Consider the following 27889-nt stretch of genomic DNA (forward strand, 5'->3'; position numbering starts at 1 on the left):
TAGTTATGTGTCTTGGTATGGAACTGCACATAAAATACTTTGGCAAAGGTATAGTCTGGTGAGTTTAGATGCAAAAATTAAGAAAAAAAGGGAAAAAAGAAAAAGACCATAAACCAACAAAAAAGCAGTTATAAGCCAAGTTCCTTACCTGGATAGAATTTGACACAACTCCACTGAAAATTATCGTGTGATAATACCTTAGAACAAATGAAGATCTGAACATCCTTCTAGTTCTGTTTTCTCTCTGGTTTGTCAGAGAAGCTATATATCAAAACCAGCTATATCTATATCTTTAAGTACATGGTAGTCTCTCACTTTAATGTATGATACATTTTTTTTTATCCTCACCATGTTTTTATTATGTAGATAGATAATCAGCTTTCACGGTACCAACAGCAAAACTAAGGCAGAAAGATATAGCAACAGATCTCACTCTGAGAAATAAGGTACATATAGCATACTCCAAATGTATGGTAAAATGAACTGCAGGATCACCTCCCCAGGTAGGTGGCTGGATCTAAGTGCCAGCTTTGGTAGTCTGAAGTAGAAAATGTGCCTTAATTGAGTTTGTTGCTGTATCTCTTTTGTTGCTGCATCTCTTTCCCATGCTAGGCTCATCTTGTACAGCTGCTTTTCTGCCCAAAGCAGCTTGGTGAAGAGCAGACCTGCGCTGGTGCTATAATTACAAACTCCTGGTGCTGCCTCCTTATGCCTCAGAGGTTTAACGCAGCTCATTAGTGGAGGGCCACAAAGAACTCCATACCAGGTGTAGGAGGAAAACTCAGAAGATCCTGACTACTCACTCCAAGCTCAGGCTATGACAGTCAGTTGCATCCCCAAGCAAAAAGCATATTTCTGACTCAGAGTACTCCATGTGCTTATATGGCCTCACTTCTTCCTGCTTTGTCTCTAAGAAACAGATTTTGCACACAAGAATACCAAACTCCAAATCATTTACAGTCAAAACAAGACCACAGCATGCTGCTGTGTCTTGTTCTCAGTCCAACTATTACCTTGTAGTTCAGCAGCTCTATGAACTCCCACTCTCAAAATGCTTCCAGCCTCCCAGAAGCAGTGTTCAAGTTTATTCCTGTGACCTTTTTAAATAAACATTTGCTGTTCCTATGAGACCAACGTTTGAACAGTTTAATGAGCATTCACAGTTCTACTTTAAAATGTTTCAGTAGAGCTCATAAAGGGCAATGATGTTGCATTATTACTTTTTTTTAGTAAACATGATACTGTTCAAAGATGCCAAAATGACAACAACCCAAGAGAGCAGAGAGATGGTTTTCTTCCTACAATGAAATGTATAGTGAGATTTATTATAGAACAAGTCGCTATTTCCCCAATGTCCTTTAGTCCAACACAACTATCTCTAAGAATGACTAGAGTCTCTTTTTCTATCCTTAATTACTCTCAGGGGTTTTATGCAGAACTGGGTTTTAATATAGACTATCAAATTACTGTGATGGCTCTCATGCCTCCTATGCAGACATCTGTCAAATTTCATTGTGGCCCTCTCTTATAGGATCTCAGGGATGCACCAGCCAAAGAGCAAAATTTTTGTAGTTCCTGACTAGAAGATCTTTAAAACTCAGGGGAAGGTGCCTTCTATACTTGTTCTCCTTGAATGCTGCCTTGGAAGATGCAGCAAGCCTATGCAAAACCTCTCTATGGCAGCTCTTTATTTCTCAAAGGGCTCTCAACTTCTCTTCATTGAGGATTGGTTTCTTCAGGACCCATGCTTGGCTATCCTCCAGGCTGGGATTATTTGTCAGAGGGGTTGTCATATACATTAGAACCTATAGTTGTTCAGCCTTCATTTACTGAAAAAACTGGTGCAAACACTTCTCCCATCTGATCAAATCTTTGCTTTCATACTGCAGAGTATCTTCTATGTCTGCCCTCCGTTCATGTGATTTGTCTGCTCTTCATTCAGCGATATGTAACGCAGAAAGTTTTTCCTCCAACCATGGAAGACCTTCAGGAAAAATATAAAGGTACTGCCATACAGCTGGAGTGTGACCAATATCCACAAGTAGAATAACATCTTATAATAGATAATACAGAAATTATTTTCAGTGCACTTAATATGTTCTCAGGTGTCTGACAGAGCTGCAGAAATTCAGATGCAGTCTGTCAGTTCTGCATTCTTTGTGGCCAAAATATTGCTTAGGCTGAACCAGGGTTTTATGGAGAATGTTATTTTAATATAAGATGAATGTGCAGTAGTCCTAGGGAGGAGGGGGAAGAGTTCTTTCTTCATGTTCTGTTTTCATTTTCTTCTTTTTTTATGGGACCCATTTGTGTAGTTGTTTCTTTTTCACCATACATCTGCTTCTAGTGCTTATTCTTTCACCTGAAATCATAATTTTCTGTGACATCAAACTGGTTGTTGCAGAGAAAATTATGATGTGACATTCATAAAATTATGAGTACATGTGGTAAAAAAACCAAACAAAACAACAGGAGCAGAACTTCGAAGGAAGAAAGGGCTCACTTCCATGCTTTAAGTAAGAAAATGAAAGAAAATTTAAAAATTTTGGGGCAAACCCTTTCCTAGCATAAAGCACACTATATGTGCAGATATTAGGAAAACCTTAATTACTTGAATTAACTGAGAGTTTACTATTATATTTTTCTATTTCATCATTTTAATGGTGAAACTTGTAATGCAATGCTGCCATTCAATTTTAATAATACTTGACTAGGCTTTTTATCTTGTTTGTGTATGCTTTTAAATCAGAGGATTCTGCACTCTCAGTTCTTTGCAGTCTACAACCCCACTGCAGAACACAGAGCAGCATTCCATTAATTTTATTTTTTCAAGGAAAGTAATTTCATGAAATTATATTGCACTGACGGTATTGTTTGCTGCTTTTTTTCTGCATCTTCTTTGCACTTGTCTACAAGCAACAGGGCATGGCAACACTGTGCTTTGGTATTAATGTTTTATGACTTGAATGGTCAAATTGATTTGGGATTGCTCGATTTGTACTGAAGTTCCTTTCCATTTATTTAATTACCTCAGGGATTATATAAATGTGATTACCAGAAGTACTTTTTTAAAAATTTGCTTGTTGATTAAAATCAATGACTATAGTCTTAATTTTTTTCTTTAATGAAGAAAAAACTCATCCTCAATTAGCCATGCCTGCTGCCAAGAGAAATACAAATCTTGTAGTTAGTTATCTTAAATTGCCAGCACCTATCATCGGTTCTAACTCCAGTTCTAACTCCACCTTCATTGAGGGTGCCGCCTTAAAAAATGACTGCTAAAATAGTAAAGAGTTGAACAATAAGCTTGAAATGCAAACAGAAAACTGTATTTTAATACAATGTCTTCAAAGACTGAAAAGGTGTAGCATCAGTCTTCCTGGATAAAATCGCTGCCAGCATATGTGCTGGGTAGTGACAACTGAAGCAGTGGTGTATGGGCCCAGAGGCTGCTACCAGACACAGAAGCCTTGTTCAGCTCAGGTACTGGACTGGCAGATGAAGGACAAAACAGCTACTAAAATAAACTGTCAGGTGCTCACTAGCACTCACACAACTGCTTTATTTCATCTAATCACTTTAAAAAATGTTCCAACTGAAAACCTAGTGATATTTTTGGAAGATTTATTATATGTTAAATTTTGAGTGCCCTGTAGGGCATCAGTGCTAACAAGCCTTCCTCTCCCTTGGCAAGTATCATGGAATTTCAGTCAGGAGTTCGGCTGAACCTTTGAAGGGACAGGCGAATGTGACAGTATCACAGTGTCCCTCGTGTAATGCTGTGGTAATAGCCAGAGGCAAGCCACACTGAAATTCTCAATTGATTTCCAAAAGCTATCTTGTTTTTTCCAATTCCTCTTCTGTCAGATACAAGATAAATCACCTGTTTCTAATTTCAGTCAAAAGAACAAACATAGTTCCACTCATGAATTCTGTTAAAAAGCAAGGAAACCAAACAGTATGAAAAAGCTAAAGTAGCTAAGCCTAAGACAGGCAAGGGGCCTCCTGGCTTAAGTGCAGCAGTTCTCTCTGCCTTCCTTCCCACTTGAAATGCTCACAGCAGATTCTTCTGCTGATTTGCTAACTCCACGCAACTCCTGAGTAATTGTACTGCAGCCAAAACAAATTACTCCAGGTTTATGAGAGTGTAAGTCACAACTAAATCCAGCCTATGCTTTTTACTTATGTATTATAAAATAAATAATGGAATCCAATTATACCATAACTCATCAAGCAGTTTTCCTACAATGGTAGGTGGGCATTTATAGCATCCCATGCTATTAACAGAATAAACCTGCACACATTTAGATTTAGATTTCTCAGCTTCATCTGGCCACGAGCAAGGATCTGAGTAGACCAAAACCAAATGCCAAGCAGAGATTTTCTGCTGGGTGCTGCTGAAAGGAGCTCAGCATGAAGCTGAGCCTGGCATTGTGCAGGAGCAGTGCTGACAGCTGAAAGGAGCTGTGGTCCTCCAGCAAAGCAGTCAGAGAGGCAAATTCAAAGTGTGTGACCTACAGGGGTTTGAAATAAGGCCAAGAGGCAAAAAGCAAAACTGACTAACGAACATCACAAAAAAACATCACAAAGCACGTTTGCAGATCTTACTAGGCCCTGAGTAGTGAGGAATCAAGTGCCCTCGGAAAAGCTGTGGAGAGTCTTGGGTTTGGTTGGGTTTGGGGTAGTGCTGCCTTTGCCCAACAGTATGCAGCTGTAGGGAGCGAGATCTGGCCTTCAAAGGGAGCAGCGTTCAGCCTGGTGACTGTAGGAGATGCTTCAATTTCAAGGGTTGCAGCTTGAGAAAGATCAGTAAAGTCTTTTGTTTTAGGAAATCTTTTACCTCTTTAGCAGAAGGCCGTTCACTGATTTGACTTTAGGGCATCAAGGAACATAAGGTGACTGTAGAACAGCCCACACTCAGGAGGCGAGGTGCTAAGATGTCATTGATAAATGAACTGGACATCATCTCAGGTAAGTAACCCCTCTGCAAGGAAGTAGGTACCGCTCTAGATAGCCTTCTCACACCCACCCTGACTCCTCAGGCTATTCTGCTGGCTGGACAACTGACAAAATGAGCAGCAGCCTCAGGATTAAGGGCAATGTTGGAATGTGAATAAAGCACAAACTTTAAAGACTGTGAATGAAATGCAGGAGGGGGAGAAAGTAAAGAACTGGAAAAAGTCTGCTTTGTTTCTCACTTTTGTAGTCTTGGTTCCTGTTCTGACAGAATACTGATCTACATATTCCAATAATCTTCCTGGAAAAAATATGGAAAAGGAAAAAAAACAGCATTGCAGAAAATATAGAGGACTCTTCATACCTGAACTCTTTGAAACGCAAGAAAACAAGTCTCATATATTCATTTTAAAGACATGAAGAAGAAAGTGCAAATACATGGTAAATTGCATTTATTAATTTACTTTTCTTATGTGGGCTGCTTTTAAGTTTTGGCTTAAGTCATAAGAATTTAGTCACTTGTCTCAATACGGTCAATATGTAGAACATAAGTTTGAAAAGAGTAATAGCCTTAGAAGGAGAATTCATGTTTTTGTCACCCTTCAAATGGCTCTTTCCAGTGCTCTAGGAAGATTTATTCTGATTCCATTTTAGACAACCATAAATTAAAATTATATTGTTTAATAGCTTCCTAAGAACATTCGTGACTAATTGCTGGTAAGTACTAAATATTACTGTGAAAGTGTCTGTTGGCATGCATATGGTATACTTGGTTTCTAGCTGATGCAATGCTTGTTCTGCTGAGGGTTGGAAAAAATACTGCATTATCAGGGACTCCTAGGTTAAAAATACAGCATAGTTTTCTAAGACTCAGGCACTGCTTAGAGAGGACAGGTCTAGAGGTAACACAGTATTGCTGCACTATGAAAATTAGAATTTGACACCTCTCTCTGTAAACAATCAATTTTCAAGCAATTAGTTACAACCTTTGGTCTCAATTTCATGATACTGCTTGATTCGTAGGTGGTATTTGCATTTGTTAAGGTCTGATACAAAGAAAAGTGAAAGATTGTGGTAAGATGCTGCCTCGCTGCATGAATCAGGGTGACTTTCATAAAAATAATTAGCCACTAGTATGCTATTATCAACACCAGTTGCATTTTAGGATTCTGCTGTTGTTCCATATGGTACTATGAAAGGCTATGCCATTTTTTTGAAGAAGAATGAATTTGATGCGTTTTCAGTATGCTTAATTCTTAAGTGTCTGGTTTTCAGCTTTAGATCCTGAAATTAAACTTGTCTTCTGAAAGATGTATGAAATTGTACAGTTGAGTAGTTTTGTATTTTTTGTAAATAGCCTTCCTTCTGCAAGAGGTCTGTACATCCTTCTAGGATGGGCAGCCAAGTGTACGGAATACATAGCATCCCAGTTCTTTTGAACATAAGAGGTGGCATATTGTTTGTGGTCTAATGTTAAGGGTGGGATCAAGACAGATTTGGGTCTGTGTGAGAAGCCACAGAGGTCTTGCCATTAGTGCAGTATGACTAGGTTGATAGAAATGTATGACTTGGGAAACAAGAGAAGGATCCAGAGCATATCCTGCAGAAAAGCAGCTGTCAGAAGGCAGCCCTTACAGAATAAGTTGGCATTTTTAATTTCTCTCAGGTTCTACAGTTATTTATATCATGAACTGTGGTTGGTGAAAACATGCATGCATGCTGGTGGTTTTGTGAAAAAACAAGGGACCAAATGGAGTAAATAGCAATTGATCTGAGGACCCCTGAAGAGGTCTCTAACCTCTACCATTAATGTGAATTTTATAGAAGTGCAGAATGGGATTTTTTTCATTTCTCTTATAAGATACATAGAGGGTTTATTTCACTGTGAAAACTTTCAGAATATTTAGATGTTCTGAACAGCAAGAACGAATTATTTCATAATGGGTAAAATCCTGTCTCAAGTCAACGTGAATTACTCATTTTCATTTTTTGTGGTTTACAAATCAAGCTCTGAATATCCTAGCTTTTCACCACCTTTTATAATTATCACTTTAATATTACAATTACAGTACTTCCTACAGTGTGCTCAGTGTTGTATACAAATGTGGGAAAGTAGTCTGTCAACCAATCAGTTCAAAACTGGAGTGTTTTTCACACACGCTCATGCGGATCTTGGTTTTTGTAGCAAGAACTGTATTATGTTAAATTACCTTTCTCAATCAGTGGAGATGGTTTCATACGCAATATTTAGATCTCAAGATGTAGGGGGAACCTTTTGGACTTCTGGAAGTATGCTCTAAAATACCTGTAAGACCTATACATCTATAACAGCTCTAAAAAAAAAAAACATCTGGGAAGAATCACATGGTGTTTTTGGAAAGGAGAACAGTAGGAAGGTAGCTTTGATTTATTTCATGGAGAAAGAGTGGCAAAGCAACTACAAGATAGGTCTTATGTTCTGACTAGACAATGCCTAAGAATTTAGCTTTGCTTGTAAGCAGAAAGTAGCTGGTGGTAAAAAGGAATGAGAGGGCTAGGATTTTTCTATCTAGCAATAAAATTAAGACAAAATTCTGCTCCTGAGTGAGGCTGTGGAATCCATTGTCTGGGCATACAGATGTTCAAGTGACTGTATTTGGTATAGGCTGTAGTTGCAGTGGGAGAGAAAGCAGGTGGGAGAATGAAGAGGATCACACCTCCATTTCTTTGCAGTTTTTGCTTTGACCAAGATTTGGGGAGCAAAGTGAATGTGGCATAACTACATAAAGCATTTAGAACAGTTACAGGCTGTACAGCAACATGCAGTAATGTATCTGTTCTTAAACTGTAGGACAGCATGGAACAGTTTGCATAGTGTGGTTGTTCCTGAGGTAAAATCTTTTAGGCTGCCTCGATTGTTTCCTTCATCTATGCTTATCAGAGGAAGGCTGGGAGACTAGAAGCCTCATCAGAACTAACAAAACTTTCTTCTACTCTGCTTTGCAGTTATATTTGCCTGTATTGGTGATGTTTAGAGATTACATAAAGGAGATATTTTCACAACATAAAAGCTTTAAGAAGGATGCTCTCATGGCTGCTTGGGATAAATTTGACCTATTTTTTTCTCTTTAATTGTTTATGAAATGCATTTTATTGTTGGTTTTTTTTTTCTTCCCTTTTCAAAGAGTTTATTCAGCATTATTTTTAGGGGCCTAAAATTGGGGATCACAGAGATGATAACACTGTGCATGTTACCCCAAACATAATGGAGAAGAGAATCTGTCACTAAGTAACAGCTTCTATTTCACGTTTTCAGTAAGGAAATCTTTCAGTATAATGTCTGGCCAGGAGGTTTGTAATTCCCATTTCTTTGTGGAAGGGTATTAAACCTGAGCATTTGGATTTAGCAATGGATACCTCTCCCACAGCAGCAGTGTTTCAGAAGTAACCAGTGGAAATGGCCTTGCCTTCATGCAGGAGATCTGAGAAACAGTGTCATTTTAATTTTATCAAGAGAAAATTATTAGGGAATTGTCCTTCTCTGCATGGTCATTTCGTTGGGGCTTTCCCCATAGAAAACAAACAAACAAAAAAAAAACCAAAAAAAACAACCAAAACACTTTACTCATAGCTTTCATCCTGCACTATACAGATTTCCCTCCAAAACAAAGACTTTATTAGCTCCTTTTGTCACTGACAAAACATTATGTTCTTGTTGATGTGAAATAGAGGATATTTGGGGCTTCCAATAAATAGAAATGTTGCTATGAGCTATTCAATATGGGCTTGATTTCAGACTTTTAGCCTAACACTGATTTAGGACTTTTAGAATGTTTTCCATTGTTGCATGCTATAATTGTATGGCTGTGGAAGTGGAAAAATAGTCATGCACGTGGTAAAATAGAGTTCCTGAGGTATTTTGGGTGTCTGCGGCAGTCCCAGTTATCAGAAAAGTGACATCTGCTTTTGTGTCAGCTGAAAAGAAAAAGATGATCTATACAAAATGTCTGATTAGAACATGATTAGAAATATTGTCCTCCGCATCTTGTCTTTGCTATATATTAAATATCTTTGTTAGGGAAAAGTAATTTATATAAAAATAAATTAGTCATAAATGAGAATATACTAAATTTTATGGTAATAAGCATATTTAAAGTACTTGTCTTCAGTACGATTCTAGGATAAGTTATAGAATCATTACACTTTAAGATAACAATCAAAACAAAGCAGGATAGGGTGGATGCGATAAATAGGTTCCATGAATAGCCTCTTCCACTTAAATCAGAGATGCTGATTTGATTTTTGTGGTATTTTATTACAGCCTGTTCATTACTCTTATTTAAATGCACAGGGAGGGCTGTGACTGTCCTACAGGACTGCAGCAATACAAGGCATACAGAACATATCACTGTGCTGTAGGTTTTTGTTCCACAAAAAGGCAGCACGAGGCAGATAGTGCAACTTTTTCTGTGCTGTGTAAGTCCTGCACTGTAAAAGCAAGAAGCAATCCACATTACCCAATATTTGAAAACCATTTTCGTGTTTGCTTATTGTATTTCATGTAAATTTGTGGGTTGAACAAACAATGACATGAGTAGTTACACTGATTTTACCAGCGTGAAATAAACCACTGCAACCTGGGACTGAGCTTTATATCACATATGACCCTGAAATAAAATTTAGTAAGTAAAATGTTATGGAAAGCTCAATAGTTTCTTCTTGAAGTTTCCACAGGGAAGCAGGTGTTCAGTTGATTGGTCACCTTAAACAAAACCCTAAATGAAAAAATTAAGTATTATCATCCTGAAGTGGTAGCTGTCTGTAAATGAAAACACCAGCATGGAAAATCTGATGAGCTTCCCTGAGGTCAGAGACAAGATAAGTAATTTCAAACAAGATAAAATGCAAATTTCCAAACTAGCTTGAAAAAAATTGTAAGACGCTACCAATAATTCCAGTTTTGAAAGACAGCAATTCAGAACAGCAAAAACTTTTAGCAGATGTAAAATGTACCACAAAGAAAAACTCTTGCAATGTGAAATAAAACACTAAATCTGAAGATAACAAAGTGCTTATGCAATTGCATTTCACTTCCCATATGCAGACATCCATAGGCTTCTAGCTACTTCATGTGAATACAGAGATTGCATTTTCAAAACACTGCAACCGCTGGTTTGTTTTTGCAAATCATGTGTCCATGCATGCAATCCACACATGGAGTCACAAGTGCATTGCAATTTGCTAATGTGTGGCAATTCAAAATTTATTTTGACCACAAAAGAACTAAAAGTCGTCACCAATCCCCAAGTCCTGATTATCAAAATTAACCACATGTAATCTTGTTGCAATTGATTGGCCGCTTAAGAATTCTGAGAATCAGCAACACAGCTGAAGCTTCCCTTTCAGCCACATGTGTAGCTCTGCGCAGCTCTGAGACTGGCAAGATATGAATATTCCCTTCTTGCTCTGACTTTTCCCCTGTGAGCCTATTTGAGAGTAATTAGCCATTCAGGTCACTGTGTACGTAGCACTAGCACTCTCTAGAAAGCTAGTTTGTTATGTTTAAAACAAAAAGAGCCCTGAAGCCCATAAATCTTTTCTGATCTTATATCCAGTTGCATCATGATATCATAGCAGTTTTTTTATTCTTAGTGTCACAAAGGCATAATGCGAGTGCACTGTACAATGATCCTATGAAATCAGAACAGTTGTATAGTAAATAAAAATCTAGAAAACAGGAACGTGAATGCCATTAGACAACATAAATTCCCTTGGCATTTTTCTCCTTCTACCAGCATCATTACAAAATTCAGCGTATTTCAACACTTACGGCTATCGTAGCATATATTGCCCAGGGCACGTCCTGTTTGCAGCAATACTTCCTGGTCTTTGCAGTTTAACATCTGCACCAAAGGGGGGATCAACCCAGCATCCACACATGGGTTCCGCATAAATTCTGCAAATAATGAAATACCTGTTAAAGAAAGCCTGCTATTTTCAGGTTCTTCCATTCTAGTTACCCTGGCATTGTGATGGGGCCTTTTGTAAGAGTAAAGTCAAACAGTGCAAGTTCACGTGCAGGTTTCTAAAGAACAAACCCAACATCAGGATTTGGGCTTATGCTGTTTCTGTTATTTGTTAATTTAGAAGGAATTAAGAATATTTAATTGACTTCCATGGAAACTAATTTAACAGAGCTCAGGCTGACCATGTTTTAGAATCATAAAGAAATGCTGAAAAGAACAGAGAATCCACATCATTTTTCTCCATTCAAACTAAACATAAATTAAACTACTGATTTACACAAGAGATGACTCAAATTATCCAATAGAAGCAGCATTTTTTACCCTTTATTCCCATAGAGTTCTCCCAAAGCTTTTGATTTAGGAAAAAATAAATAAATAAATAAAAGAAATAAAGCTAAGTAAAAGGTTCTTTATTTGAAGATAAAGAATAAGAAAAAAGGTTCTTTATTTGAAGGTAAGGAATAAGAAATACAAGAGGGATTTATGTAGACTTTCCTCTTGGGAGGAAAAGTAAAGGACCCATTTGCTGGGTAGCTTTTTGTATTTCTGTCCCTCTTTCCTACTATGTCCCTCTTTGCCAGGGAACCAAAGAATTCTCTTCAATCTGTGCAAGTCACAGGTAGACGGTTATCCTGAAATAATCTGGATACTGCTCTCCAGGAAGATCTATAGTTAGGCAGGCTGTTCTTTTTACAAGGGAAAGTTACAGAAGCAGCCACTCAGACACTTGTGGAAGCTGAGTAGTTTACTTTGAGGCACCATCAGAGATATAGCACTGTAGTAGGCAAAAGGTCAGTACATTTTTTATTTGTTGTGAATTGCAAATTACGTCTCTTCTTGATCTTGCACTGTCTTGGATCTTTCACAACCAGTTTACTTTTGTGTTGCTTAGTCATATATAATGAATGAATTAGGATGTACAATCCTTACACAGAGAGATGAGAAAGCTTTTCTGACTTTGGATCAACAGAATCCCAAAAGCCAACACCTCAAAGAATTCATAAAAGTACCAAACACTTTAGATATTTTCTTTGATGTGCCTTTTAAAACATACTTTGATGTTTCTTTACTATAGGAATTTCTACCTTTTGTAGTTCATCATGTAGTATTGTTTTAGCTAAATAAGTAATTGTCATGGAGACAACCAAACCTCCTGCTGATAAACATTGACATATCACCAAGCGGATGAAGAAACATCTTTGTATTTGCACGCATCTAACAGAAGATGATTGTCAGTAAAATTGACCCCTAAAACACTGAACTTTTAGAAACTGTAGACAGATACTGTACTGTGATAAATGAGATGGCCTAAATGGTGATACTATCACTTATCGTTACCAGATTGGATGTCCTTGTAACTTTTTATCTATTTTTTTATCACTCACTTTCTTATCTATCTCAATGTTTATTTACTTAACATATTACTTTCACCCCTCTGTCTTCTCTGCCCCCTCAACTTCTTCCTCTCTTAATTGTCAATGAAAGCTCTTTTCCATTCCTCAGCTTCTCTCTGCATCATTTTATTTTATACTCACTGCTTTATCATAGTTTCTACATCATCAATCATATACTTTTTTAACTTCTGATCTATGAGAGGAAATAGAAACTTGTTCTATTCTTAAAACATCTAGATCAGTCTGTGCAGCTGTTTAGTGTCTTGCTCAAGCAGTGAGAAGTGTTCACTCCCTCAATCTGGAGTGAATAGAAGCTTTCAGTCTCCCATTCAGAAAAAAAAATAGGCAATGTGCTGTGGAAGCTTATGTTTATCAAGGTCATGTAAAGGTATGAAGTAAAAGGAGTGGTGCCATACATGGCAAAACTCTGTTGCTGTCTCACAGGTATGTAGTAAAACTGCAAACATATTTGCACAGAAGTAATAGATGAAAAAGAAGGTAACCAAGTGCAAAGTCATTTAGGTTTCCACTATCCTGTAGGGGAAATGAAGCAGATCCTTTAAAAGAAACACTGAAGAATCACTTAAAAAGTTAGGAGGGGAATGACTGAACAACAGAGTAGCATAAACCAATCGAGGACAAGACTTCAAAAGAGGGATTTAATTGTTTTGTAGTACTACAGATTATAAAGATGGTTTTCTTATTCCTAAGTCTGGCAAAGAAGAGAAGACCTCAAAAAAGAATTTAAAAGCTGGGAAGAGAAACTCCAGGTACCAAAAGCATCTGAGCTTTCAGCGTGCTCAAACTGGAAAAAACATGTAGGTGGTCCCTTATATATTCTACGGCTGTAACTGTGCGTGCTACGTGTAACAGTGTGCTCAAATGATGCATATCTTTTCTTCTTTATACATTTCAAAAAGCCAGTAATGTGCTATTTCTGTCCAATAACATTGCTGATTATCTTAAAAACTAAATAGCATGGAAGTAAGGACTAAAATATTCCAGCAGCCAAATGCTGTTTTGATTGTACTGAGAAACAAAATTTGACACAATAAAAACAAAAAGTGAGAGGGAGAGATATGAAAGATGTCTAATCTACGAAATGAAAACATAAATGAAGTAAAACATACTGACAAGTGAGGTGAAAAACTGAAGATGTTCCAGCAGAAAAGTTCTTGTAGAAAACCTCACCATTTCTGGCTACTTCTGCTATGATGTTAGCTACTTTTGCTGTGCAGGAAGACTGTGGCATCAACAGACTCGCGAACACCTGAAGAACTCCACTTTTCTGGATTTTTTCACTTGTCTCCGTATCTGAAAAACAGATCACACAAAAATGACTTAAGCATCAGCTTGCTTGGAGAAGGAAAAGGAAGAAAAAGAATGTAAATCTTCTCAAATGTAATTCTCAAAGTTATTGCTTTCCAATATACAAGCAGACATATTTCAGTGATCATGTTTGCTTTGCATGATGCATTCATGGAACTTTATACTTTGCCATTCGGAATCAATCTTTATGGGTGACTGCTTATAAGTAAATATACAAACATACTCATGCATGCACTGAGCCACAACTGGAGAGAGGGAGAAAGATTAAAAGCCATGGAGTGATATGATCTGCAGCAGCCTGAAACACTGTGTAAAAATCAAGGAATGGTGCTCTGAACTGTATAATTATGGAAAACATTCAAAGAATGATGGGGATATCCCAACATCTGAGGGCTCAGTGTAATGCAGAAATCAGAAACTGGAGAAGGAGAGCTAAGCAGATCCTAGTCTAGACCTCATTTATACTCAATATGTGTATCTTCTGTATTACTTTGCTAGGCTATGGTAGCTCCAACACAGTCCCAGTAGAAGGGAAAAGGAAAAATAACACTCAGATTGCAGATTTCAGAACAAATCATTTCCTCTTTCTGCCTGTTTTACAGAAGGAATTGTGCAGTTGCTCCATAGTAAAGGCCCCACATAGCATTACTAGCCTGCAGCTCTGTACAAACTGTAAATGAACTTTGATTCCCTGCAGTTAAAGATCAGGTACTGGATACTAAAACCTATCTTGCAAATGCTTTCAAATAGTTTGTGGTTTTGAGTTAAGTATTAGTGTGATAGACTATTAGATGGCAGCTACCGCTTCAGAATGCAGCATAGAAGCCCAGGAAGTCATCTGGAGTAGCAATGTGCAATCATTTCTTAGCTGTGCTTCACCTGCAAATAGTTAACAGCACGTCATTGGGCTCACCATCTCTTCTGTCCTCCTCTTCCCTCCTATTCCTATTCTCAGTGTTGCCATTGCCTTTTGGCCTCCAAGACAACCCACTTTAAGCGCAGGAGAGCTGCATTGGGCTCACCCTGCAGAGAATATGAATTAGAGGGGAGAATTCAAGTCTGGCTTGCAATTCTGCCTGAGCTCTGTATTTGTTGTATTTGTTCTCTTGCGATGTTGGTCTCTGACTAGGACCACCCACTACAATATGGTGACATCTGATCACCAACAGATTAGGTAAAAACCAAAGATTGATTAATTTCAACATACACATAATGTACTAGTTGTTACTGATCTATTTGCAATCTAGTTAACTGATTTTTTAACATGTATTGAGAACTCCTCTCAGAAGATCCCCTGTAAAACAACTTCCAACTGATATGGAAACTTTTTCAAGCTCTGACATTAGCATATGCATTGTTAGCTATGTTCTCCCATGGATATGTATGAATGAAATGAAAGTTTGAATTCAGAGAAATCGTGTCAAGATTACAGACTGTTCCAGACACAGTCTATTAAAGGAGAGATGACTCTCCCTTGAGTTCAAAATTGAAAGAACAAAAATGTAGGTATCTGTGAGCCCAATGTGATTTTAACCACAGTTAGTAGGCAGGAGACATTAATGCATTTTTCTCTACTGTGCTGCTGAGACATACAGTCTTATTTTATGAGCTGTAGTTTGATGGACTTATTACTGCCAAAAAATAAATTACACAACTGGAACAAAATATTTCCTGCAAGAAATGGGAAAATAAAACAAAGTGCTTCTCCAGGCCAGGTGTGTGTAGCAGATAGGCTCTGATTTATTTTATTCTCATAAGTAAGCGTGTATCAGTAAAAACACGGTGCATAATAGACCTGTTGTAAATTGAGATATTAGCTACCTGGTATCACATAGATGAAAACAGGACATTCACTTCCATTTTCTTTTTTTTTTTTTTTTAAGATCTTGAGCAGTACAGGAGCCACACCTGTATACACTTCCTCCTTCAGAAAACCAACATCCCGTTGGTTCTGGCTGAGCACCAGTGTCAAAACTTTGCTTGTTACAATGTGCTGAAATACACTGATTCATTTCTTGAGATATACAATTAAAAGACAATTTAGGTATGGAAACTCAGCTTTTTTTTGGAGGGCTTTTGAAACTCTTACAGAAGGAAGGGTATTTCAATTGCAACAACTTGGCTTATATATAAACTTTAAGTTGCTTTGTTGTATCTAGCTTTTTTGCTCAATATTCTTTGTATTTTTCTTAAAGAAGGAGGACTTGACGACAAGCAAATGATACATGGACATGCCCTGTGGAAAGCAAGACATCCAAATGAAGATCTTCAGCAATTATTTCACTTGACTGAAGAGTCTCCTGAACATTCGCTTTCCAGGTACTAACAGTTCAAACATGTCTCTAGAAAAAAAATAACAACTTGGAGGTTTTAAAACAGGGATTTGGCAAGAATTGGAAATTGGTACTCCTGAATTCTTCCCTTTACTCTCTTCATGGACTGGAACAGGTCTGCTTTCTTGTTTCTCTGTGTATGCAAGAAAGAAGTAATATTTGCAAAAGATGCGTATCTGCTGCATGCTAGCTTCATTCTGGGCTTCCTAGTAAATAATTTGAGGCTATATTATTTTGGAATCTTATTTCAGGTATCATCTTTTGAATTGTTTCAATGTATTGTCAATTGTAGCTGAGACATGTAAAAACAAACTTTTCTGCAGGAGCAAGTGAGATCTAGACAAAACCTCTGTGATGTAATCTCCTTTTATGCTTTCTGTAATGGTGAAAAAGGGAAGTATAGCCAACATTAATGATGTATTAACAAGCTGCCATTTTAACTCCTTCAGCAGAACTATACTTCCTCACAAATTTGTTCAATTTCTGTGCTAAGAAAACCTGACAACCTAGGCTGCCTGATATTAGGGTGCTGTACCTCAAAAAATCCTTTTGCTATAAATACACATCCAGATTACATCTGCTTTCCTTTAAAGCCTGATTTTCAACTTGCAAGCACAACCCACCCACAGAGTACCTACTGATCTTATCTTGAAGGAAAGGAACTGTAGGGCTGTGATAATGCTACTTTAGAAACAGTCCTTTTGCACACAATACAGTATAATGCTGTGCCATGGCAAGCATAATTGGAGGAAAAAACCCTAAGGTCAAACCTGCAGCTTTGGATGTCTTTTCCTATCACTAGATATCAAGATGAAGAATATGTTAGATCACACAGTGCCAAAATCTTATTAATGTCATAATAGTGTGATTAAATTGTCAATATCTTTGCTTTTCATGGTTTTTGCAGTGCCTGCAGTCAGAATAATAAAGGGTGTGAGCAGGAAATTCTTTAATGTCGTAGATCAGAATGGGAGAGCTGAGCACCAGGGCTATCAGAGTGCTTAATTAAGTAGCAGAAATCATTACAGGAAAAAATCCAATTAGATTGTACGCTCTCCTCTCTTGGCTCTATTTCCTGTTAGGTTTTACTCCTCTCTGTATCACTCTTTTCTCATCTCTGCATCATTTTCCACATCTTCAAGTGAAAGAAAAGGCAGGGAGCAGGAAGGAAAAGGTTTATCTGTCACAAATACTGCTACTTTGCGCTCACAGGCAGCAGAAAAATATTGGTGCACAGTTCGTTTGAACAATGAATTTAAATTGTACTACTACATGGTTTTTTTTCGGTGCATACAACTTCTCATTCCAGCAGAAAAAGAGTATAAAATAATATAAGTGAGGGCTATCACTGCAGCAATGCCTGTGTTGTAGAGCTTTACATGAGAGAAGAACCGTAAATGAGCAGCTCCATTAGTGTCCTCTTTATTAAGCCAACCGTGTTTGCAGAGTACTTTTTTGAAAAATGTACGTATTTCTAGCTGAAGAGATGTTTTATAAACCTCCAGAAACCACTGTAGGAAGTTGCCACGGCTTTATAATGTCCCTGTCACATGTGCTCTCATCAGAAAGAGGAGGATGAGCATATGAATAAATAATAATGAGCCACATATATAACAGGAGAGGAACCTTTCATCGGCTCACTCACATAGCAAAATGGAAGGCGCAAGAGATGTATTCCTAACTGGTACATCCTCTATCCACCACAGTAGAAAGAAAAAAGAAAAAAGGTTCACGTGACCAAGAGCTCACATGGTATTCTGCCTCCCTGTCTCTCTGTAGCCCTCCTGCTGTTTTTTTCCATACCACAAAATGGGAGATTTTGGTCTGACTAAATGAATGCAAAAAGAGCCTCTGGAAAACAAATGATGTGATCTTCTGCAACAAGGTCTACATCACAGAGGAAGGAGCCAAAAAGACCACTCCAGTAATTTTTTTTTTTTTTTAAAGAAAGAATATATACAATTAATACTATATAAAAAGAAAGAAAGAATATGTACAATTAAATGCATAAATATATCTTCTGTTGGCAGCTCCTCCCCATAAATATAATCTGCTTGCTCACACATCCTTCAAATTAAAGCCCTAAGAGGGAGGGAGGATTCTCCATCAGCTTTGTGAACACTTTTATCATGGAGTTTGCTCTGTTCTGTCTAAGGCAGCAGCAATAGGGCAACTTCAGCTCTCATTTTTAATGAAGAGAAGGAGATAGTGCACAGATGTTGGTAATTAAAATCTCAGCTCTAACAAGGAAGGACGGACAGATGGAGAGACCAATTCACCAACCAGCTAGCTGCATGATTCCTGCTGATTAAATTCTCCAGGAGCAGTATCCAAAGAATAAAAAACGAATTGTAGGATGAGACCCATGCCTTGAACAGCCTGTCGCAGGTACCAATGAAGTGAGTTAATAAACATACACACCAGCTTTGCCTCCCATGAAGAAATATGCACATTAAAACTTCCATGGGTGCTTTTCAGCACAAGGCAGCATATTAACATTAAGCAGCTAGGATTCTCTTATCCTGAACTGTATCTAGTTTAGCACCCAGATATGTGGTTTGGTGGATTTATTTGAGCTCTTAATTCTCCCTGTCCACCTTTCTGCAGGAAGTAACCACTTTAGTAGCCGAGTTGTTTAAATAGTTTGATAATTAGTGCCTTAGTTACCTTCTTCATTGCCCGGCATCTTAGCACAAATGTCATCCGTGAGCGATTCTATGTTTCGTACTCAGTCTGTGTGGACATTTTAATCTGCCTCCTCCACTACTTGTACTGGGTTCAATACAAGACCTTGGGTAAAACCTTAAGCACCCCCTCATGCGTTAGTTTTTCAGTCTGTACAACAAAAATACAAGGCCCATAGCGTAAAATCCTTTTTCCACATTTAGTTAAGTTCAGAAATGAAATGAGATTTAAAAGCTGTCTACTATACATGCAGGAAATGTTTCATATTCCTTTAAAGCAATCTCTTAAGAGTGCTCTCAAACAAGATCAAATGTCTACTGAAAAATTATCCCCAGTGCTTACTGGGCAACTGCCTACAAACAAAGGTTTTTTTCTTAGCCACTGATGTTTCAATAAAGTTTTGTTGCCAAAGCAGCATAAGGAAAAGCTTAATCTAAAAAGAAATCATATTTGTAAGTCATAAGGGACAGAGCTGCCAAAGCTAAGAATGAAAAAAAAAACAAAAACAAAAACAGAAGAGGCCTTTTCCATTGCTTCTGCTCTGCACTTCAAAAATCTAACCTCAAAAAAAATATTTTTATATTCTATTACCTGAAACTACTGTTCACTGAAGTCTTCTGAGAAGAAAAAATATTTAACACTTAATCTTTATTTGGCACATTGTATATACAATGAATAGCCCTTGGAATTTAACACTTGGATAAACATCATTTAACTATGTGGCACTAACAATACACATCACTATTAAGGGGAATTTATGTAAAATATAACCCTACTAAGCAGCAGTGATTACCATTCAGTATCATTAAGCTAAGCCAGTTTACTGGGAGACAGTCCAATAAAAAGCAGTTGCTTTGATTTAGTATGTTGAAATTAAATATGTATACTGTAATAATGTATAATACACAGCATTTGTGTTGAAACATTTCTGCATTGTGTTATACGGTGCCTTGAAAACACAGTTTCATGAGCTAAGATGCAACAAGCATCTGCAGCAAAAAGAAGGAACAATTTATAACACAGTATTTGAGACAAAACTCCCTTACAAAACATCCATCAGGATTCCCAGTTTTCAGAAAAGCATATGACTGTAAGTCTTATTAACTAAACTTATTGGACTTCAATGAGCTTAACTGGCTGAGCTGGCCCAATAAGATTTGAACTTCTGGCTCTGCTACAAGAGATCATCTGTACCCAAGGCTGACTAGAAATTCTAGCTTGTCTGAATATGTAAGTCTAAGATGTGGTCATTTCAGTTTGGCAGTTTCCCTACCAACAAACCCCTACTGCTAAAGCAGCTATTCTGCCAAAAGCTAGAAAAACAAGTAAGGTGTTTTTGCTGGGGAATGTTACTTTCAGAGGGATGTGATGTAAGGTAGTGTAGCAAAGGAATATTTTAGCCAATAGAAACAGCATCTGTTCTAAGACAGTCTTCATCTTTTCCAAGCCTTCTCTAGCAGAATATAAAGCCTTCCTCAGAGTTTTATGTACCATCTTCATTTTCTCATCAAAACTCACTCTATGAAAATGCTCCTGTCAAATTTCTTCCCCTGTAATTCGCTACCACCTAGACTTAACATCTCTGTAAACACACGACTGATTTTATGCTTACCAATCAAAATATCTTTTGTCATGAGAAATACTCCTAATTATGCTAAATGATATCTTATTTCCTGCTAATTGGATGTTAAATGTAATTCAACTATAAATGCTGAATGCTTATGTTATGCTTTTTGCTTTACTTTTTATTGCATTATATTCCCCGTCACGGAGACCAGGTTTATATGATGCTCAGCAAAGACAGTGTGCTAAGAAATAAACTTTCAAGAGAGAATACTTTTCTTGACACCTGCTGTCATATAAGAATCGAGACTGATGGTGCTGCAAAACAAAGCAATTGAAAAAGGAGCGGCTTTATATCCAAATGTTTGAAGTACTCTGTCATCCACAAGGGCTGCTCTGAAAGTAATGCCTCCTATATTATTGTCCCATAGCAGATGAATGGTGGTATGGCAGCAGAGGCTGAACCTTCCCAACCAATTCCATTACATTCTGTTGCCTTTTAACAGGTGGAGCAGAGGGGCACTCTGACTCAATGGCATCTGACATGGGAGTGCGTATGAATGCAAATGTGTGTCACTGAATTCCTCCATATGGAAAAAATGGCACCCGGTGACATTTACTGACACTTGCTGAACAGTTATGGAGACCAAAGAGTGGATGTGAGCACAGTGAGGCAGTGGGTGGTGTGTTTCAGTAGCAGTGAAAGTGCCATGAAAGACAAGCTATGTTCCGGACAGCCATGCACAACAATCATACCATGAAATGAAGAGTGCCTCAATCAGCTCATCCTCATAAATTGGCTAACAGTGGTGACTATGGTGAAAAAGAAAAAAAAAAAGCAAAAAAAAAAAAACCAAAACAGCATGTTGTAGCTGAGAATTTGCTCTATAAAATAGTGTTATTGTGCTCTTTGTAGCTGTTGCAGTTTTCATGGAAATAAAATGGAGGCATTACTTTTGGAGCAACTTACGCACATAACTTTTTGCAAGTTATAACTCAGGCTCAATGGGACTAACAGTACATAGGAATTTGTCCTTAAAGGTAAGAATATTGGCAAATGCTGGCAGTGTCACAACCTTTCTTTCTATTTCTTGTACTAATTTTACTCTGTTCTCAACTTTCATGCAGCAGTAACTGAGTGAAATCAGTAGAAATTCTGAGTGTGAGCAGCTGCTGCAGAAGGCAGTGGGAGTTATGGAGATTCAGCATCCATCGCCACTCAGGTACCTGCATTTAATTTGATGTCTTTCTTTCAAAAATTTTAACTTTACATCTGTCCTGCCCTTCCTTTATTTCTTTCCTTCCTTTAAAAACATGCACTGCTTTTATTCCTTGCCACTCCTCTACTTAGTCTCATATTTTTCCATTTCTACTCCCCCTCCCTCTCTTGGTTTGAGTAGACAGATTTAATTAATTATCTCTGCATCACCGAATCCAAAGACACTGGGTCAAGACTTAGCAGCTGCCAAACAAATACCACTTCATGTCTCCAATATGCACAGAAAATGTGCTGTTCAAGGTGCTACAGGTAGCTCAGTGCTACAGGGCAAATACTTCTAATGTTGGCCTTGATTCTGCTACTTATTAATAAGCCAACAATTAACTGGTATCATTGTTTGCTCACTCATTTTGTGTTCTCCTGCCATTGTTGCCTGCTGGTTTGTGTTCTTGCAGCTTACTTGTTAGTAATGAGGATTAAATTGGTGAGTGCTCTTACGTGAAATAACAGTATCCAAAAGTTAATCCTACCCGTGAGTGTCAAAATAGTGCCTATAGGTGGTTACTGTTTTATTTCAGGCTCTAATGCTGTGCAGAGGTTCACACTGTTACTTGATAACAATCCACATGAAATGACACATCTCATCTTACTCTCACTCTGCTCAAATCTGACTGCAAAACTGGAGAAGTTTATGGCCAAGTTTGCTTGAGCAAGCTGTGAAATGCTCAGGTTTTCCTCTATACTTCAGGAAGGGAAATGAGTTAGCTTAAAATGCCTCCACAATTGGAATGAATGAAATGTATATGTAATTCTTATTTCTTAGAATAACTCTGCTAGGATTGAACATTCTACAAATTATTCTTTTCTGTGTTTGGGGTGGGAGAGTAGCCAAGCTTTTACTTTCCTGGGAACAAAACGTGAAATGACCCATGCTTAAACACTAAACAGGCACAGAACTTTTCTAAAACCACATGGCAGTTTGATGTGCTAAAAGTTCAGTTTATAGGTGCTTGTCTGACTTGGTGAAGAATGAAATAAGAGCACGTATGTTGAACTGCCCAAAATGTACAAAAAGGAAATAGAAAATATAGGTAAATTTTTAAAAAAGTAACTTTTCCCTTGAATCAAAGGCATTAGTGGTGACATTTGAAATATTTCAGAGAAGTGTATCTTTTTAGTATAAGTATGAATTTAGCAATTACAAAAAATTATCTCTGAATTCTTTGTGATTTTGCTGCTTGAGTACAGGAATTGTTTTGTCTTCTATGACCAGTGAAGATCAGAAAAAGTAATGTCAATTATAGGAAGAGTGTAAGTGCTAACTAACTCAACAACATATGAAAGCCAGTTAAAAAGAACAGAACATAGTGAAGAATTTCCAACTCAGATATAACCTCTGTGTTAACATATGGTTGTGAAAACTGGAAATCCACCAAGACATAAAAAATGGGAAAGTAGATGCCTTTGGAAGCAAATGCCTACCGGAGATTTGGGACATAGGACAGCAAGTCTCATCTCTGAGGAAGGAATGTGAGAAATCAGCAATCTCTGCTGAAATCCAACATTTTCTTCAGCAGATGCTAACACATCCTCCTCTGTGATGCCATCAAATAGGAACCACGAGGTTTTAGAAAACCTACTGCTGACTTGCATGAGAAAACCTGAACAGAAGGTTTAGGTAGGAGGGCTGAGCTCATGATCTTGACACCAGAAAGCTGAAACAGCAGGAAGTGATGGAAGAGATCTACTAGCAGTTGCTTGGAAAGTTTATAATGTATTTTCTCTGATGCAACATAGAGAATGTATCCAAATCAAAACAGGGCAGTATGTAGCCAAAATACGTTTTTGAGGAAAAAAAAAAAAAAAAAAGTACAAAGTAATTATACTCATTATGGGAGGAAAAGTGTCACAGCAAAGGAGCTGTGCAAGAAATGTTGAAATTAAAAATTTCATGAGTAATTTGACAGCTTCTTGAGTTATCAGGGATTAGTACAGTTCCTCAAATAGAAAACTGCATATCTTAGCCAATCACATCTCAAGGGGAAGTGTGTTGCTTTAAACCTTTCTCATTGCACCGTAACTTCTTCCGAAAACGAGGGCCTTCCCTTCTCATTTAAGCATATCTCTATTGGTGTAATTCTGCTTTAGCATTTTTACATAGAAATGTGTGAACTCATAGGCTTAGATTCCAAAAAATGAAGTGTAAAAAATATTTGGAAATGTGTGTTGCTTGCCTTTCTGCTTCAGTCACATGCCAGACACTTTTCGGAGCTAGGTGTTGAAGGCTGGGATTAGTGGGCATTTTCAGCCTCTTACACTGAGTGTATCAGAGCCAAAAATAACGTTCTCAGCAGATTTGGAGATTCCTCATCTGTCAAATCTGGGTTATGTATGTCTGCTCTAACCTCTTGGATCTGAAATGCAGCATGTCTGGACTAGCAACAACATTTTCTTTTTTCTTCTTTTATTTTTTTTTCTTTTCTTTTTGTTATTACTGCAGTAATTGTCACAGAAGCTTTCAAAGAAAACCTATATTTCTTTCTCATTTTCTTTTTCTCATGCAGTCCTTTTTTTGTAGACCTCTATTTGAGGATCTCAGGATAACTATTTTTTTGATAGATGCAGTATTTATGAGATAGCGCTTAGTGAGTATAAATCACTACACAGTGATATGCAGTGAAGGATATTGTCTTCTTTTGTATTTTCTTTACAATTAACCTACTGTTTCCTAAATCCAACAGTATATAGTCATGTTTTTATAGATGTCAAAAATAAAGCATTTTCTACTTCTCACAAGTGAGAATTATGTAAGATTATAAGTATAACCTTTCAAAATACTTTTATCCAGTGCAAAAGTGCTTTAGCCTTCTTCACCCCCCCACCCCCACCTCCCCATTTTTATACAGCAACACCCCTAAATTCCTAGCTGCAATGCATATGTTCAGAGATTACATTTTTCTGTCAACTTAGGCAGTCATTGGTTGGAAAGCATCTGAGCCAATAAAATCATAAATGGATGAAATTATATCCATTGTCTCACAGAATTTTTCCTACATAAAACAATTTAAGTTCAAGTTACTGTGTCCTTTGAGTTATTACAATAATGCTACACATAACATTGTGCTTTTAAAATAAAACTCCTGAAACCAAATAATTGTCTCCTTTTTCCTAACAAAGATTTTTTGGCTCCAAAATAGAAAATAATTTGAACATGTAATAATCAGGTACAATTTATTATTCAAAAAGCAATAACGTTCAGTAATGAAAGCCTAATGATGCCACTAGAGACAGTATTTAATACTGCCATTTTTCTAGTTGAATTGGCAATTTCAGTTGGACAGGAAAGCAAACAGACTCCCCTACATCATCAGCGATACTTTCACTTCCATTTGTACATAGGGGAAAAACATCCTTCTGTAATTGTAATTAGAACAGAAACACAAAATACCCTTTGATTTCTAAGTTGCTGGTATGATGAAAATTTAGCAAAAACATCAGACCAAATATACAGCTTTGCTAACTACATCCAAGATATGCAGGCAGACAGCCCTGCGCTGCAGACACGCTATGCTGTTTGAGTGTGGTCAGAGGGCAGGCTGATGTCCCAGGGGAGGAGTGTGCTTCTCATTCCACTGTGAACACAGGCAGATGAGGAAAGCACTGGAATGGGCTGCCCAGGGAGGTGGTGGAGTCACCTGTTCCTGGAGGAGTTAAGAAATGTGAAGGTGTGGTACTTAGAGACGTGGTTTAGTGTGCATGGTGGTGCTGGTTAGTGGTTGGACTAGAGGATCTTAGTGCTCTTTCTGACTGTGGTGATTCTATGAGTCTATGACACGACCATGTTTCTCTAAGAAAAATGCATTCAGAATCACACACCAGTGTTCTTTTTCCCCCAATTTCCTCCTGTAATTTTTTTCTGCAGATTTTAATTCTTTTCCCTTTTTCTTTACAGACATTAAAAAGCAGCTACAACCATAAGCTTTCCATTACTCTAGGCTACTTTGTGGATAAGAGGGAAAACAATCCCTGTTTATAGAGGTCTCAACTTATAATGGAGGGAATTCTATCATTCTAAGCACAAAATGAAATCATATTTTCAATGCACAGTTAATGTTTTTTTTTAAGCTGAATTGAACAAGAGGTACAGAACCTCAGAATCAAATTCACTCACAAAGTAATTTCTCTTTTTTCTCTGTCTTTTCCCATTGCTATGATAATTCTGCACTTCATATGACAGTAAACAGCCTGCTTCTGGATCAGCTGAATTCCTTCTTGACAATAACACACCAAACCATGCCCATAAATCTAAAATGTGGAGCAGACAGTGGAGTCATTTCTTTAATATATAGTTTTTAAAAGTCAAGACACGGTAAGTGAATTTCATCTTCTGATTTGGTAGAAGGCAGTATTTCATTCAGTGCACCATCAAGCACCACAGCCTGCTACGGTCTGCACTTCAGAGATCTGAAGCACAGGACGTTTATCTGTTTAGAGATGATGAACACTGGTGGATGGAGAGAGATCAAACAATTGTGTTTTCCTTTCAGAAATATGGTGGACAGAATGGCTGCAAAGTCCCTAGCTATGCCAGTTGTCTTCACTGAGAATGATGAAAGAAGTCCCCAAAATAAGGTATGTTTTCATTATTGTAAAGCATTTGCAATGTGCACTTAGCTCTTACTCCTCTGCCATCGTTCCTTCTTACAGCTTATGGCCCTTAGTTTTGTCTAGTGGCTCTAGCTTGTTAAAATATGACTGGTCTCACCAGAAGCACTGAAGAAATAAATGTCCTCATAAACAGGGATAATAATCTCTCCAAACAATGTCTCCTGAAGAAACCATCTGTGCAAGATTTTTAGACCCAGGTGTCAGATGTGAAGGGCTATACAGCCATCTCTCTAGACAAAACAGTAGCTAAAAACAATTCAGTTTGACCTGCAAATTGTTTATTGGCAGCTATCACAGATCGTTATTTGACTTACCCTTGTGTTCTGTTGTACGTGTATATGCACATGCCTTAATTTGTTTGGTGTGACAAATGGCAGAATAGCTCATCAGGCTAGAGAAAAGGGGTGTCGTGTTCTCTGGCACTACAGCCTGTCTGCTATTATCAAAAGATGGGTTGGCAAGAGTTATGAAAAAAAAAAAACAAAAACAAAAGGAAAGTAGAAGGTTACATAAAAAGAAATTAAAAGCTATAACATTTATCACAGCTTTGCCATCTCTTTCTATGTGACACATAATATGGGATTGGAAGAAAGTGATTTGTAACCTTTTAACAATAAAAAGTTCAAAGATTGCATGCAAAGCAAATAGAACCAAAACTGTTGATGTACTGCTGACAGATGAGATTTCCTTGTGTTCCTGCAGCAACCAGAAGACTATGCTGCATGCATGCAGGCAGCAACTAAAAGCAGTGAAATAGTCTGAGGAACATTCTTACATACATGAGGCAGGTCTGCATTGAACTTGTGGGAATTAAACATTTTTATTTGCTTTGTTGAAATCACAATCTTACACTGGATTTTTGGCTGGTGTTAGATGGGAATGGGTTCCATCAGAGTAATAACATTACATTATATTTTACACACGACATATTGTTTATGTTCCTAAGTCTGAATGAAGTGAATTGAACTTAAGTTACATGATTTAAGATACTATGGTGAACTCTCAATGAAAACACAGTCCTAAAAAATTTCCTTTAAATACGCTCTATTTCTCACATAGTTTATTTTTCTATTCTTACTCCAATATGATGATTTACTGAACTATAATCAGAATGTAAATTTAATTAATATAATCATACACATGGGAATATCCTAAAGGAAAGTAGAATCATTATTTCAGAAATCTTACTATTTTTTACCTGTTACAGTATAAACAGTCTGACTTCTAATTATTATTACTCACCTTCTACATTTCTTTGAAGGCTTCCTGGTGGAAACATTTCTATTTTAATGTTATCTGAAAACACACGTAATGGAACTTTCCCATATAAAACATATTCCATGTTATCTCCCTAGACATTATTTAATTCTGCCCTCAAAAGAACAGACTAGTTAGGAATCAATCATTATGGCATTATTCCATGAACTCTGGGGACTCTGTATGTCAGTATGCAGTCTTTGGAGAAGCCCTCACAAACTTCACTTATCATAATATATAGGTATATAACCATATATGTGCATGTATATAAACACACATATGCACATATATATATCTGAGTACATACAGTCAGGAAAGGTCAGAGAATCAGACTTATTAGTCCTCTAAGTTCTGTTTTAATAGCTTATTCTCAAGATATCCAAACGTGACATGTCTGGAAGAAACTTAATAATGGTACACTTTTGCCCTGTAGATCACTCGTTCTTCTGTTCCAGCTCATTTCAGGCAAATCAAGTTATT

At 37.4% G+C, this 27889-nt stretch overlaps 1 protein-coding gene and 1 long non-coding RNA gene across 11 annotated transcripts in view; one reads left to right on the forward strand and one right to left on the reverse strand.

Moving 5' to 3' along the window:
* RAP1GDS1 (Rap1 GTPase-GDP dissociation stimulator 1) overlaps positions 1–27889 on the reverse strand; it is an 88423-nt gene that overhangs the window by 27659 nt on the left and 32875 nt on the right. For 5 of the 7 annotated variants that reach the window (XM_042812112.1, XM_042812110.1, XM_042812108.1 and 2 more), the window contains 2 exons: positions 13547–13669; positions 10766–10891 (listed from right to left, as the gene is read on the reverse strand). In XM_042812112.1, coding sequence (XP_042668046.1) covers positions 10766–10891; positions 13547–13669 — 249 coding nt within the window. Of the gene's footprint in view, positions 1–10765; positions 10892–13485; positions 13670–27889 lie in introns of those variants that run through there. The other 2 variants (XM_042812114.1, XM_042812115.1) reach the window with 2 other exon arrangements.
* The window catches only part of LOC122156880, a 60216-nt gene that overhangs the window by 849 nt on the left and 31478 nt on the right, over positions 1–27889 (forward strand). For 3 of the 4 annotated variants that reach the window (XR_006167685.1, XR_006167684.1, XR_006167686.1), the window contains exons 2-7: positions 1890–2003; positions 5228–5397; positions 15880–16003; positions 21394–21488; positions 25722–25853; positions 26032–26116. This is a non-coding gene — a long non-coding RNA (uncharacterized LOC122156880). The remainder of the gene's footprint in view (positions 1–1889; positions 2004–5227; positions 5398–15879; positions 16004–21393; positions 21489–25721; positions 25854–26031; positions 26117–27889) is intronic. The other variant, XR_006167687.1, reaches the window with a different exon arrangement.

Source organism: Centrocercus urophasianus, unplaced genomic scaffold (assembly GCF_019232065.1).
Source record: "Centrocercus urophasianus isolate 14NV4802_14NV808 unplaced genomic scaffold, USGS_Curo_1.0 seq_13, whole genome shotgun sequence".
Lineage (NCBI taxonomy): Eukaryota > Metazoa > Chordata > Aves > Galliformes > Phasianidae > Centrocercus > Centrocercus urophasianus.